A 14,337-nucleotide genomic window follows, 5' to 3' on the forward strand; every position below is an offset into this window, starting at 1 on the left:
ACATAATGGCACCTTTCTTTGAAGATGTGCTGTATCATGCATGTGGCCTGTAATCCGATTCTTTGTTTTAAAAAACTGCTTTGGTATTAGCTTGCCATGTCATAAGGTTAATTTACTTAGTCAGTCAAAGCAGCTTCAGACCTTAATCCTCCAGAAAAAACAAGCCATGTTGCCGATCTCCCTCTTCACTACTAAACACTGAGGCCCTGTGATTGCCGTGGCAACCCCGCCCTCCACCGCACGTTACACCACATGCACCCGAAACGACTCCGCGCAAAATTACTGTGGACAAGTGTAGAACAGGAGATATGATACGACTCCCTTATTTCTCTTGGATGCAAACACATGTAGAAGTCATTGAGGATAAATTAGTGAAGGCATTCAAGCCGGAGTAATTATACAGTCTTTGAGAGGCATGAGAAGAAGTCATTCAGTGAGCTGATCAGCACAGAAAACTCCTTAAGGCTAATGTTCTCCATGGTGTTTAGAAACCAAATAAGCATATAGAATAGCTTGCAAGCTTGAAAATATTTTCACAAGAGTGAGGCAGAACATTAGCACACTGGCACTTCAGAGACGGGGATCACATGTCCCGTCAACTCGCAAGACTATAATGAGGGAGCAGAGAGAAAGGAAAGCGTTTAAATTAATAAAGTGGGACATTTTTGAGGGAATTGACAGTGAAATCGAACGAATTAGTCTCTGCTATTTAAAGTGTGTGAAAAATCCATTTTGTTTTATTTTTGGCCAAAAGAAACAACTATGTGTAAGGCCTGCGAGGAAGTGGTGTGGATCTGCTATATTTTCTTTTGCCTTCTCCCAGACCGGCTTGATTTCCTTTCTCTTTATGTTTCTCTCCCCCCTCCTCCTATCTCTCCCTCTCTCTCTCTCTCTCTCTCTCTCTCTCTCTCTCTCTCTCTCTCTCTCTCTCTCTCTCTCTCTCTCTCTCTCTCTCTCTCTCTCTCTCTCTCCAGTGGACTGTCACTGGGCTGAAATCACACCTGTGCTTCTCACACATCTCGGCACATGGGTGAAACATACGCAGGGTGAAACATGGTGAGGGAGCTTTGCTGAATCTCATTAGCCAAGCGGGTAGTCATTAACAGAATGACCTTTGGAAATAATTACCAGCCTTCCTCGCCTCCATCCCTCTTTCCCTCCCTCCTTCTCTCCTTGCACTCATCCATCCCTCTGCCACCCCCCGCCCCTCCTCTCACATTCAGTAGTTCCTTCTTGGTGAGGGCAGAGGCAGAGGAAGGAGGAAATGAGTCGAGGATAGGTCGGGAGGCAGGTCCCTGCTGCTGCTGCTGCTGCTGTTTAAGATTACAGGGTGATCTGAACTTTGAGATTAGGTTAATCTGCTGGAAATGGGATTGGCCAACAGCCTTTCCCCTGGTTGGTAGGCTAGGCAGGCAGGTCAGCTCAGTACCAAGAGCCATGTGCCGGTCCATGTGATACTTGATCCAACGGCATGACGGTGTGCCGCGCTTGGTGAGGTCATCGCAATGCCGTCAGCTCCACAGGGCTCAGACTGATTGTCACCGTATGTACATATGCATACACCCATGCAGTGCAGTCGGGACTCACTTCGCTACATAGGCCAAACCTACTTGTGTTTATGTGTGTGTTAGTTTAGATTTCGTATACCCATAAACAATTGAGCAGTTTTGCCTCGGCTGTATCCTGGCATTGAGAGGATATCGCTCCCTGTCGTTGCTCACTCACTAACCCTTTAGTTGTTTCACAAACCTGTGTTCTTTGTTTCAACAGAGGGGAAAATAAACACATTGTGGAACAGGGGATTTGGCACAGCCCAAGTGTGTTGTTGGATTTGGGGCTGTTCAATCACAGCGAGAGCCAGCCAGCGCTGCTTAGGTTTGGGCTTGATCTGCAATCATCGAGAGGGGAAAGTAAGGACTCTTTCATGTGCTTTTGCAATTAACAACCCCCACACTGGTATGATAAATCACCAATAAGAGCTCAAAGTGATAATTCTTAAGCAGAAATAAGGAAGAGAGGGAGAGCAAAAAGGGGAGAGATAGATCTTTTCTCCTGTCATTTCCCAACAAAGCTTCCCATTTCTCCTCTAATGCTGTTCACATGTCCAGGAAACCGGCCTGGCAGACAGCGAGTATAGGAAATCTATCTGCGTGTTTGACTGTTTAATCTGGAGCCAGACTCGTAGTGTACTGTAGACCTGCCAGGACAACACACTTTGGACCCCGCGCTCGTACATGCAGTGACTGAGGATCACTGGATGATCCGTGTTTGATTTCATCAGCCTACGTGAAGCTATATGAGCACCGACGTCTCTTTGAACAATTAGCATTAATTAAGAGAACCTCCCATCTTGTTTGTGTAACAGCAGCTAACGGTGCGTACTACGTGTTTTATTACAGTCTCTTGGGGGAGTCTCTGTTGGTTTAGATAGCACCGTGTCCTCCATGACAATACACGTGTCTCGGGATTAAATGGAAGCATTGAAAACATTAAAAAAAAAACGCAAGACCTCAGTTTGTCACTGTGTTTATCAGATTATTATAGGATTCTGGGTGTCATGCATTGTGAATGTGACAATAGTAGCCATTTTTCTCTTTTCATTTTACCACTGCGCTCAGAGGAGGGTTAGCTTTGGTTTCTTGGTCTTTTGCTTTCACAGATATTTGTGGAAGTGTCATTCCCAGCAGAGACGGTTTTCAAGTGAGTCATCAGAACCTTCTTTACCACTCCTTTCTCTCTATATATATATCCCTTTATGTCTTACTATCTGCCTGTTTCTATTTCTTACATACGTACACAATTTAATCCATATATATATTCAAGATACTGTTTGTAAGAAGTGGACAAAAAACAGGAAGACAGAGATGGAGTGAGAGGGAGAAAGAGAAAAGCCCTCCAGCCTCTTGTAAACATGCTGTAGCTAGAGAGGCTGTGACGCTCTCAGTGCCACTCTCTCAACAACGCTAATTATCAACCAAAGACATGCTAATTACATAGAGCTTTATTGCTAATGTAGCAGGCCTCTATGCCAGCCGCCCACACTCTGAGCTCCGCTCCCCTACCTCTGCCTCTCCTCCCACTACACCTTCAGGCACAGCAGCAGCGGAATAAGAGAGATGCATTTGTCTCTGAGTACTTCTAAAGACAAGAGCTTTCTACGAATTTTGCACCATATGTCATTTCTTAGACTTCATATTTAAGGCCTTGTTGTTGCGGTAACTTTGATTTGTTTTCAACCCTACATCCAACATCTTCATCTTGTACTTGACCTCGTCCTCGTCATCCTGCCAGCTCAACAGGAAGTCCACTCCTGCCTCCCCCCAAACTCAACAACCCACCCACGTTCCTGCACCTGTGACGTAGCCCAGCAGCGGCGCACAAGGCCCAGCGGGAGCGATCCAACTCCCCGCTCCCTCTCGCTACACCCTCCGCCTCCTCCTCCTTCCTTGTCCATGCTAAACGTGCCAGTGTCAGCCCCGTGGCCAATCCCGTTAGCGAGCCGTAGCTAAGGCTGAAGGCCTCTTCAGATCGATTTCTCCCACTGCGAGTCGCTCAGAGAATTTGGAGCTTGAGTCCTCCAGGGATCACAGTGTAGGAAGTGCTCCACAGCCCTCTCCCCCACCAGGCTCTTTAGCGTCTTCCCCTGACACAGCTGTTTACACGTTAACCATCCCCTGCTCTATAATGGAGACACAGCTAAAGAGAGAGCTTCAAAGCAGGGAGCTCTCGTCACAGGCACTCGCTGAAACATGTGACGACTCTCTTCATGGGTTCAGCTGGGGCAGGCTAATACACTGACTGAAGCGTGGCTGAAGGGCTTGGTGCATAAAGGATACCAGTGCTTATAGGCACACTGGGAATACGAGTTTATGCTAAATTGGTTAATGTAAAATATAAAATGCATCGAGGATTATTCTTCATTCCCTCTGATATGGATTTCTTATAAGCCTCAAACCAAGCATTGGGGAAACAACATAGATGTAAACAGCTTTGCAGATTATTTTAAGTTTTTGAGTTGCACGATATATCTTTGGAAAAACGTTTTTTTTTAAATCTAACCGTACAAAGTTGCAGCATAAACCACATTAATAATTCATACAAGCCATAATAATATTAATTGAAGGGAGTAAGAGCACATGCTACATTGCAGAAGAGGACAAGTTGTGTCTAGCTGATTTATTTGTGCTTCTAAATACTTTCCAGGATAATGCACCCAGTCCATTCTCTTTGTTTGTCATTAGGTTGGCTGTATGTTGAGTGCTGCATCGCTTGATGTATGAGCTACATTAACACACAACATATCTGACTGCAGTGGAATGACAACAGCAAATCACTGCTTCCTTTGGAGTGGGGATTGGTAATCTGAGGACTTTATGCCGTGAGTGAACTTGAAGACGTCCAAAATCTACTTTTCAAGTGATCCACATATCCATGTATGGATCCATGATATGTTCACAAACCAACAGATACATTTCCTACTAGATTACTGTGCTGACTGGAACAATTATATCACTTATTTCTATTATTGGGTCTCTTCCATGCGTGAGGTATTTGAAAAACAATTCAACGCGAATTAGCCGAATGGTGGATGAGGAGCTAGGGCCAAAAATAGTGGTTTCACAGTCAAATATTTCTCAGAGCAGAGATAATGTTTCACAAATGTTTTCACTCAACTCAGTATATCCCCATAATCAATAGTTGACAAGGTCCCTAAAACAAAATGGATTAGGGCAGTGGAGACATAAAAAGTAGAAGACAATAAAAATAAATGAGTGAATTGAGCAACATATGGTACAATATAAAGCTGTCAGACTTAAGATACTGGTGCACATGATTATGCTTTTTCAGCATCTCTTTCATACAATAGTGTGTTTAAACAGTGCAAATAGATACGTCCAAAGAAATGTTTGATATTCTTTTCAGTATTGGAAATAGACAAATGATAAAAATTCTGAGTGTAGATTGTGATTGTGTGACAAAAAGATTTTGGTATGATTTGAGATCCCTAATAGTTTTACTTATGCAGCATTTTGACTTTAAACCTGCTGGAATTTGTAATTATATAGAATAAAGAAAGGGGGAAATGCAGGGCCAGATTTCTCCCAAAGTGAAACACATTTGTTATCAGTGTGTAAATTCAAATGGTTTGTCGTCAGGGGCAGAGTGCCATCTGGAATAGGAGTATTCCCGGAGGACGTGTCCACCCGTGGGCGTGCAACAAGCCCACAAACACCCATAAGAGAAGATAAAAAACATGTCCCATGCTGTTTGATCCTGTATTTAAGTGGCCAGCCTGCACCAATACATTCAGTGCGGTATATGTCCTCAGTTCTCCTTTGGAACATTCAGTCTTTTTTAAACATTGAGCTGATAAGGACAAAGGTAAAGACGACCCAGCAAGTTAACATTTTAAACAAAACGTAGAACATTTGAACATGGATGAGGTTTTCTATGACCTATCAGTTAAAAGTAAATAAACATTATATTATATGCATCAATATTAAAACCTACGGTGTATCACATGTATTTATTCGTATAAAGTGGGGCAGTGGGTGAATTGAAAATGCATTCTGAATCATAAATTACATTTTGATGCTGGTTTACGACTATAAAATGTGAACTTCATGTAGATTTTTCAATACAGTTTATCTGGATTGGCATATTTAATACAAAATAACCATCCTATTGCTATAAAGATGCCATGTGACGAGTAGAGAGAGAATATTTTATGTACTGTTTGACATTTATTCAGCACTATTTTGTGGGACAGGTGCAGTTTAATCTGCGAGCGTGGTACGAGTATAAATGCATGAGCGCAAGAGCGAGGGATAAACTCTGCATGAATGCATGGTTGCCTATGTATGTGTGGGCCCAACAGGTTTGTTAGAGGTCCAGCGTGAATGTTGCATAACAGGTTCACAGTGAGAGCTTAAGGATCCTGGAGTCTCTCTGTGTCACCTCCTGCTTTATCTACCTGGCTGCTGCCCGGCCTGCGAGGCTGCTTAACGTCGCCTGGAGCCACACTGGTGACACGTGTGTCTAAAGCAAGTCCGATCAACTTCCTGCTCTAAGAGGCACATCAGCGGTGACATGACACAGAGGGCAGGCGCTGGTGATGACACACCACACAGGCAACTCTGAAAGGCCCCGGATCAGTGATTTTACTTCTATATTGCAAAGTACACGCAGCGAGTAGAAGGCGATTTAAACAAACATATGTTGTTGAAGTTGTTGACATACTGTGAGTTTTATACCTTTTCTAAAATGGATTGATATTGTGACTGAACCCTTGGGGAAGACCGACGAACTATGGGAGCAATTAATTCTTACACTATGCTAGGTGTGAAGACTGAAAGAGAGAAGTAAGGGTTGCTGAATGAGTCACAAACGCAGTAACCATCTGTCTACTTTTCCGTTTCTGTGTGTTTGCATGAGTGTGCATGTGTGCGCTCTCGTTCGTGTGAGTGCTTGTGCGCGTGCGTGTGCCTTCTGTGTTTTCTTGTTACTCACCTCCACAATATCAGAGTTGGTCCTGCTCTCGTGGGGCTCGTTGTACTCGGTGTATTTCAGCAGAACCTTGTCCATGTCTGTGCTGGCGTATTGGAACAGCTTGTTGGTGCTGTTGAAGATGATCAGGGCGATCTCACAGTCGCACAGCACGCTCAGCTCGTACGCCTTCTTCATCAGGCCAAACTTTCGCTTTGTAAATGTCACCTGGGTAAAGATAAGAGCACAGAGAACAAGAACGATGCATTAAAAAAATGTTCTCATTAAAAGGAGGAGACAGGTTTATGGGGACTTATTTTCACACCCACATTAAACAGAAAATTGCCCTTACAGTCAAATCAGTCTATTTGACCTGAAATGTTTTAATCATCTAGCGCCAGTGAAAATGTACAACCCTAGACCTTTTCATTCTGTACTGACTGAATAAATAGAAATCTGACGTAATAACTTTTCCTCGTACAAATAATGAGTTCTCAGGAAAACAACATTAAAGGAAAAGCAAAGTCTGCTGATTGTTCAACAAACCCTGACTGTAACAGTCTATCCTCAATACCAGGAAAAAAAAAAAGAAAAAAAGAAGCTGGGCTTGCATTTAAGGAACTGAAAACACTCTGTCTCAGACAGATAACGGTACGGAAGATCGGTTATTTCTTCTACATCAAAGCGTACAGAGGTTCATCACAGAGCATATATGTGAGGTTAAATTCATCACCTTCAAATGACCCGAATGTGCTTTGTCTATAAAACCTGCTTTGTGCACCCAAGTAATGCCCATGGACTATTTTAATCAAAAAAAAAAAACTACAGGCGAGACGTACCATTTTCTCACAGTGATATTAACACACATTGTTCTGTTGCCCAATTAACTGCCTCATGGTGAACAACACGCCATTGATATAAATAAAGAATGGAGTCCCTGCTTGAAGCTGTTTGAGTGCTTGAATAGCAGCGATGAACATAAACCACAAAAATTGTCCTCTGTAATGGGGCCTGTTTTCTTCTCTCTCCCTGCCTGTTGGTGGGCATGTGCAAGTGTGTGTGTACTTGTGTGTGAGGCCTCAGACCGGTTCCTTTAATAAGACGGGCATACAAGTGGCCACATTGTCAAAATAGAACAGCTTCTATTCTTCCTCTATTGTTTGGATCGAAAAACTAGAGCAGTGAAAGTGAGTTAATTCCAGGGAGCTGCACCTGGTTTCTTCTCCGAGCCATGTGTGCGAGCTCTCGTATGTCTGGATGGGAAAAAATGTGCCTCTGCCAGCTTCTCTCTGAGCACCACTGCCTCTTCTTCTATCCGAATTTTCTTTTCTTTTCTTCAGTGACTGTGTGTATTACGTACACTGGAGATCTGTATTGACAAAGCTTTTTTACTGAGCGGAAATACTGCCAGCACAGTGCCCAGCTGGTAGCTAATGATCTCAGTTTGTTGATTAACTGCATGTTTGTCTATTCTCTTCTGACACTGAGCCGGGGCCAGAAGAATACAGATACGTTCTGAATTCAGTGATAATGACGGTTATAAAGGCCTTTTAAAAAGATGCCTTTAAAGAAGAGATCCATGTGCGTGTGGTAGATGAGGATAAAGCGTGAATAGATTTGTGGTTAAAAATCTATCGTGCACTGCCCTTCACATTCTCTCTTTACAACTTTCGAGACCTGAAAACGGAGATAGGGTTGAACGGATATTGATAGATAGCTTTGGATTACCTGAAATCATATCTTCCAGGATGTACCAGGGAAACTGAATATCAAACTCTCCCCTGTTTGTGACGTTTTTTTTTGTCTCTCCCTGACTCCCTCTCTCTCCACTATGATATGATTTGGTAAAACCTTGCTGTATCCTGGACCAGCTCCACAATCTGCCCCCCCCCCCCCTTCCCAGAAAAAAAAGTTTTCCAGTGATGTCACAGCGTCGTGCCTATCTTTCAGATAACAGAGAAAAGAGACACGGACGCCGTTCTCACAAGCCGGCGTGCACAGTGTCAGGTTCTGTAGCTCGGGAACAAACGCTCATCTGATTCACAGACGACAAAGCTCCCCTGGGCACTAAATACCATGCTGACATTTACACAGAGAAACTAAAATGTGAAAAAGAAACAAGCCCTCATTTTTAACACCCTGAGATGAAAAGGCATCTTGCGACAATGAGAATAATTTTCCAATCAAACCCACTCTGGTCCGAAACTGAAGCGCAAGCACCCTAAAGGCGTCCGCCAGCCGCAGAGCTACAGAGCACAAGTCATACATGGGCGAGTACATAAGATGACAGCACTGTAGGACACAAGGTCACAGCAGAGTGTCGGGGAACAGGACATGTAGAGTGTTGTCTTCCCCTGGTGTTTGGATGCAAGGGGCACCAGGGGCAGGTACAGGACACAGCTAGCTCCCGGCCCAGCTCTGTTATCACCCACTCACTCAGTCACACGCTCTGCTGGGGCACTAATGTTCCGGAAGGTTGCGCACGGCGCACACACGTGGGCTGGGTGTGAGTCCCACAGGTCCACAACTCTCAAAGGGGAGGTCCGGCTCAGATCACTCACGTATTTGTGGAATATTACACACACACAAACACGGCAGTATAAGGTAATAAACAACTTGGAACCCAATCGGTCTGCCTCTCATTTAAACATGTCATTTTTTTTTTTTAAATTCAGAGTGGAATCCAGTCGAAGTTGTCTCGGGCTTCACACTTCAAATGCGGATCTGTGCGTGCGCATGTTTCCCACATATTAGGCTATAATTCACACATAGACTGACTTTAACAACACCTCAGGAAGAGAGTGAGTGTGATTATGAAAAAGCCTTAACTGACCAAACAATAACACCTTCATAAATATCACACCGCACCCCCACGTCTCAATCTGACACGTACAACCCGCTACCTCCAAATCGTATACATTACTAATGCTATGCACAGGCATCCATACACTGGCATACATCCTGGTATACAGTACATGCTTGCTAGAACACACACACACACACACACACCACATATTATAAAACACAGTTGGTTCGCACATAAATGCTATCTATGGTAAAAATGGACTCCTGCAACATCATGTGGGATGTGCTAATGTGCACCTTATCCAAACGATTCAGGTTCACAGTAGCAATTTCCACTAATGGAGGTGACTCTGTCGTGACTTCATGGTCTCACTTGTCATGTGACACTTTCTGGCCATCAACGTCCGCACCGGTGATGTCACCACCAGCCCTTCCTGTGCGAGCTCAGAACAGCTGCCCGAGCCCACACAGAGCCGTGTAAACTACTTTTCAGGTGCTACTGCTCGGCCCCTCGAGTGGGTAAAAAACAGATGCTTTGAATGATCTGCCAACGTTTACAGAGATGTGACAGTGTCGGGCTCTGACTGCTTTTCACATCAGACACATGCAAATGATTTTGTTCCATTACTGAAAAGCTCCTGGTTCTTAATATGATAATCTGTTTTGTAAGTAGCACATCAAATGGCTGATTATTTCTTAATAGAAATAAAGGTAGGGAACTGAAAGAAACTATGCTAAAATCTGAATTATTTATATTCTACTTCTAATTTTAATTTGTAGAAGCTCCCACTGTACATGTGACTCGTGGGGAGAGTGAACGTGCAACAAAGGGCCAGATTTGAAAGTTTTAACCTTTTTACAAAGTCAGCATTTTACAACCTAACATCAACACCACATATTACCACTAAGGATGATCAGTAATTCAAACCACATTTGAAACAAACGTGTTGTAAGTTTTCATGACAAAAATATGTAAGTTAGAAAACTTTTTGATACTTTCTTAACAAAGAACTTTCTGAAGGAGACTAACATTCCTGTTCATCTACTGAGTTTACACAGGCCGTGATCTAGTACAACTCTCAATTACTTTAGCACATAATGAGCACTACATCATAGTGAACATGCACTGTGACACACAGGCTTTATTTGCTTACCCCATCCACCTCCACAGCCCCATCCTAAGAGATTCTCACACACACAGACACACACAACCACACACACACAGACACCCACACACCCACCCACCCCTGTAAACTCCCAAACCATGTCGCCACAACATCCCCTTTTCAGAGCCATGAACTCATTCTTATTCTTTCTCTCTTTCTTACTTTCTATCTTTCTGTCTTTCCTTTCTCTCTCTCTCTCTTCAATCATACACTTATTGTTATGCTCGTATGATTTTACATATGCTACCACTGGTCAAAATTATCAATAGAAAAACAAATACTTAAAATGAACTAAAAATGAAATGATACAGTCTACACAATTGACCATTCACGTCTCCTCCAGGCAACCAAAAGAGGAGAAAAACTTCCCTGTGATGAACAGAGGGATGAGAAGAAAGGACTGATAGCGGCTGCTTCACTGCCACATGGGTGAGAGGGGAGAGAGAATGACGGGAGGGGTGGGGGGGCGGACGCACAGGAAGCACATTTGTATGCATTTCCTCTCATAACAGGAAGAGGCCAGTGGCTTCCCCTTCACAATGGCTTCGCTTCTCCTTCCCACCTCCTGCCTGCTTCCCTGGGGGAGGAGGAGGTGGAGGAAGAGGAGGAGTGGAGAGACAGGCACCAACAAAACTGCTGGTTAGCAAACCAAACATGGACGGACGCACACAAGTGTGCGCACACACACACGCATACGGAGATGTCAGTCAGCTATGGAGCGGCACGATTTGTCTTGAGACAAACACTTATCCCATTGTCAGGGGCCAGGCAGGAAGACACGGGCTTACGCAAAAGGAATAAGAGGAGCCCGAGACCTGGGCCTGAACTCTGCCTCACAGCCAAGGAAGCTGTTAAGAGGGGTATTACGACAAAAGAGGCTTTGTCCTACCTCTAATATATGCTCCTCTCTCTCCTCAAAACCCCACTTATCATTCTTCTTCTGCACGTCGTCATTATACAGTATGGAGAGGAGACTCCTTCATTCAGTGTCTAAATCAGAAGGGTCCACTTTGAGTGGCTAAAATCAAATCTGTGTAACTGATGGAGCCGCGTCTTAATTATGCCAATTTTAGTTTGACTCTAGGTGCGCGTCTTAAAATACATGCTAGTTTAGATTGTTCTCCGTAGCAGAGGTAGTAATTACATTTCAGTACAGCGCTGAAATGGCTGGCTACGCTTCTTCTGTATATGTTCCTGGTTATGCTGAAAAACCGCAACTGGAAAAGGATCTGCCAACTGAAAAAAAAGAAAGTGGATGTTATACTGGAAGGCCCAAGTTAGTGGCAGGAACGACAAAAATAAGAACGACTTTTTTTCGTGGCACTGTCCTAAATATAAATATATGTGAAAAGAATAGAGCAAGAAACTCTAAGGAGCTGAGTGGCCTAAAATTATTTGTGAATGTCCCCACCTATTTAATTGAAAGCGTTTTTCGGAGAAAAGAAAAGAAAAATAAGAAATTCTTAAAAGGAACTGACTTGTTTTAAGAATTTTATATAGATTGTATGTCCCCACATATTTAATTGTTTCAGTGATTTCAGTTGCAAAGATCCATTATTCATTAAGTAAAGTCTTATGACAAACAAACATAATTTATTACAGCAGTAAAACAAGTGGACAATAGATAAAAAGATATATATTACCTATAGATTTTGAGGGAGTCCACCGTGGTAATTTAACAAAAGCAAATAACTAAATACCTGTCTCTTAACTTTATGAACATCAAACAATTTTTTGATTCTTAATTTTTTTAGAAAAACTCACTTAATTACCATTTAAAAGTTATTTTTTTAATTTAAAGGGCCTACATAATGAGCGAAGTGAGGTGAGAGAGAAAAATGAGCCACACGAGGAAGATGTGAACGTGAGACACAACAGGAAATAAACCGAAGAGGCAAAAGAGAATAGAAAGAAAAATACAGCAAAAGAAAGGTGAGAGCTCAGTTAGCCCTTTTTCAGTTGAGGTCTCACACTCTCTTTGGTATAAGAGGAGATGGTAGAAGGTGGGAAACAGGGAATTAGAGGAGGGGTGCGGGAGTGAGGAGCTACCCTGTGGGCCTCATTATTTTCCTGCTGTTAATTTCACTCACACATTTTCTCACCCCAGTGCTGTTGATTGGAGAGAAAAATGCTTTGTCGTAGAAACAAAAACACCCCTTTATTTCAGCTGCCGTTGAAATGAAGTGAGGCGTATATACACACGATAACATAAAAAAATGTATCTAAATTTTTGCAGCTCCCAGCCAAGTATGTGTTTGAGTTGTTAGTTGTGGAATTTCGGAAATCCTGTTGTTTTACTTCCTGTCACTGATGACCTGATCAACATTTGACCTTTGGCCCCCCCGGTTCCCCTCCCCCTTGAATCTCGCATGTCCCACACATACGCGCAGATTCGCAACAGACGAGTCATTCTAAATTAAGTCCACTCAATGAACTGGCTGCAGAAGTAACACCAATTAGAGCCAATTTCAGCAAATTAGTCGATCCCCGAGACCGACCCCAGAGAGATGGATGTGTTTAACATGTGTTTACAAGCAGGCATGTGTATGTGCTGCATTAACAGGACACTAAATGCATCTAAGTGTTTATCTGTGAGTATAATCTGCGAATGCTCAAAACTATGAATCTATGCCCGTGTGCATACAAACACAAATCTGCGCGTGCATGTTGTACAGTACAGTAGGTGTGTGTGTCACCTACCTGTATGTGTGTGTTCTCTGTGTGTGTGTTGGGTCAAGAGAGTCTGCTGTCTGTGTGCAGCCCATGAGTTTATGGCACAGGGGGCCCTTTCATGTGCCCAAAGGCTGGGAGAGGGTCTGAGTGGTCGGGGGGCTCGGAGCCAGGGCTCGCACACTGCTGCCCAGTGTCCAGAGGTCCGGGCAGCCAGTCAACACCAGGGAGGCCTGGTCCTTCTGCCCCTGCTCTGGGGAAGTGTTTCAGGGCCTGCGGGGTGGCAGCCCAAAGTGGCCGCCCAGAGAGAGCCAGGCCCCTTGCCCGCTGTGATACTGCTGCAGGGAGGGCAAGGGTGGACATGCAGCGCTGCCCCGTAGGTGGCAAGGCGGCGTTGACAGCCACGCAGAACGGTGCCACGCTTCAATGTGTGCGTGTGTGTGTGTGTGTGTGTGTGTGTGTGTGTGTGTGTGTGTGGACTCAGGGTTAATGTTACAATGTGGTTATATCGTTATTTTTCTATTTTATATACAGCGTCTATTATATTGAACTATATCCCTATGTTAATGTTAATCTGTTGATTTAATAAAAAAAGTCCCTAGAGGAGCTTTCAGAAGATGGAAAAACTTTTTAGACGTTAAAGTATGTGAAGAATTCGAGGTTGAAAGAAACACTATGCAAACTCCTGACGTGTTTATTTGGCTTGTGCTCGTGGACATTTCCTCAAAAAGGAAGTGAAAATATGCAAAAAGTCAAAGCTTCCGTTTTCTTTTTTCTTTTTTTTAAGAAGAAGAAATTTTAGGTCTGCTGTTTCTGTCTGTGTCTCTGCCTTGTGATGTCCGCCTCTGTAAACATGATGTCATTGAGGCTGAAGGTTGAATGACACTAAATTCCATATGCTCCAAGAAGAGCACGTGGTGATCTGCGCATGACTTGTTGACATCATATCCGAAGGAATAATTATTACATGGAGCCAACAACAAAATAAGTAATCTATCATTTAAGAGATCAAAACAACAAAATCCAGTGATATATTGATTTTCCTTTCCCTGAACCTTCTCCTCTCTCTCTCTCTCTTCTCCTCCTCTGCCTGTAAGTAAAGCCCGGATATCTCAGGCATCGATTCCCTTCAGGTGTCCTTCCTGTCTCCCTCTTTCCCTCCTTATCCTCAGGAGCCGGGGTGCTCGGTGCAACTGGCAGGCCCGGTCGA

General features: G+C 43.6%; 1 protein-coding gene across 5 annotated transcripts in view; it reads right to left on the reverse strand.

The window, feature by feature from the left end:
- The window catches only part of mef2cb (myocyte enhancer factor 2cb), a 64,799-nt gene that overhangs the window by 24,830 nt on the left and 25,632 nt on the right, over positions 1-14,337 (reverse strand). For 4 of the 5 annotated variants that reach the window (XM_053420871.1, XM_053420874.1, XM_053420872.1 and 1 more), the window contains exon 3: positions 6,511-6,714. In XM_053420871.1, the coding sequence (XP_053276846.1) occupies positions 6,511-6,714 (204 nt within the window). Of the gene's footprint in view, positions 1-6,510; positions 6,715-10,445; positions 10,519-14,337 lie in introns of those variants that run through there. The other variant, XM_053420873.1, reaches the window with a different exon arrangement.

Source organism: Pleuronectes platessa, chromosome 4 (genome assembly GCF_947347685.1).
Source record: "Pleuronectes platessa chromosome 4, fPlePla1.1, whole genome shotgun sequence".
Lineage (NCBI taxonomy): Eukaryota > Metazoa > Chordata > Actinopteri > Pleuronectiformes > Pleuronectidae > Pleuronectes > Pleuronectes platessa.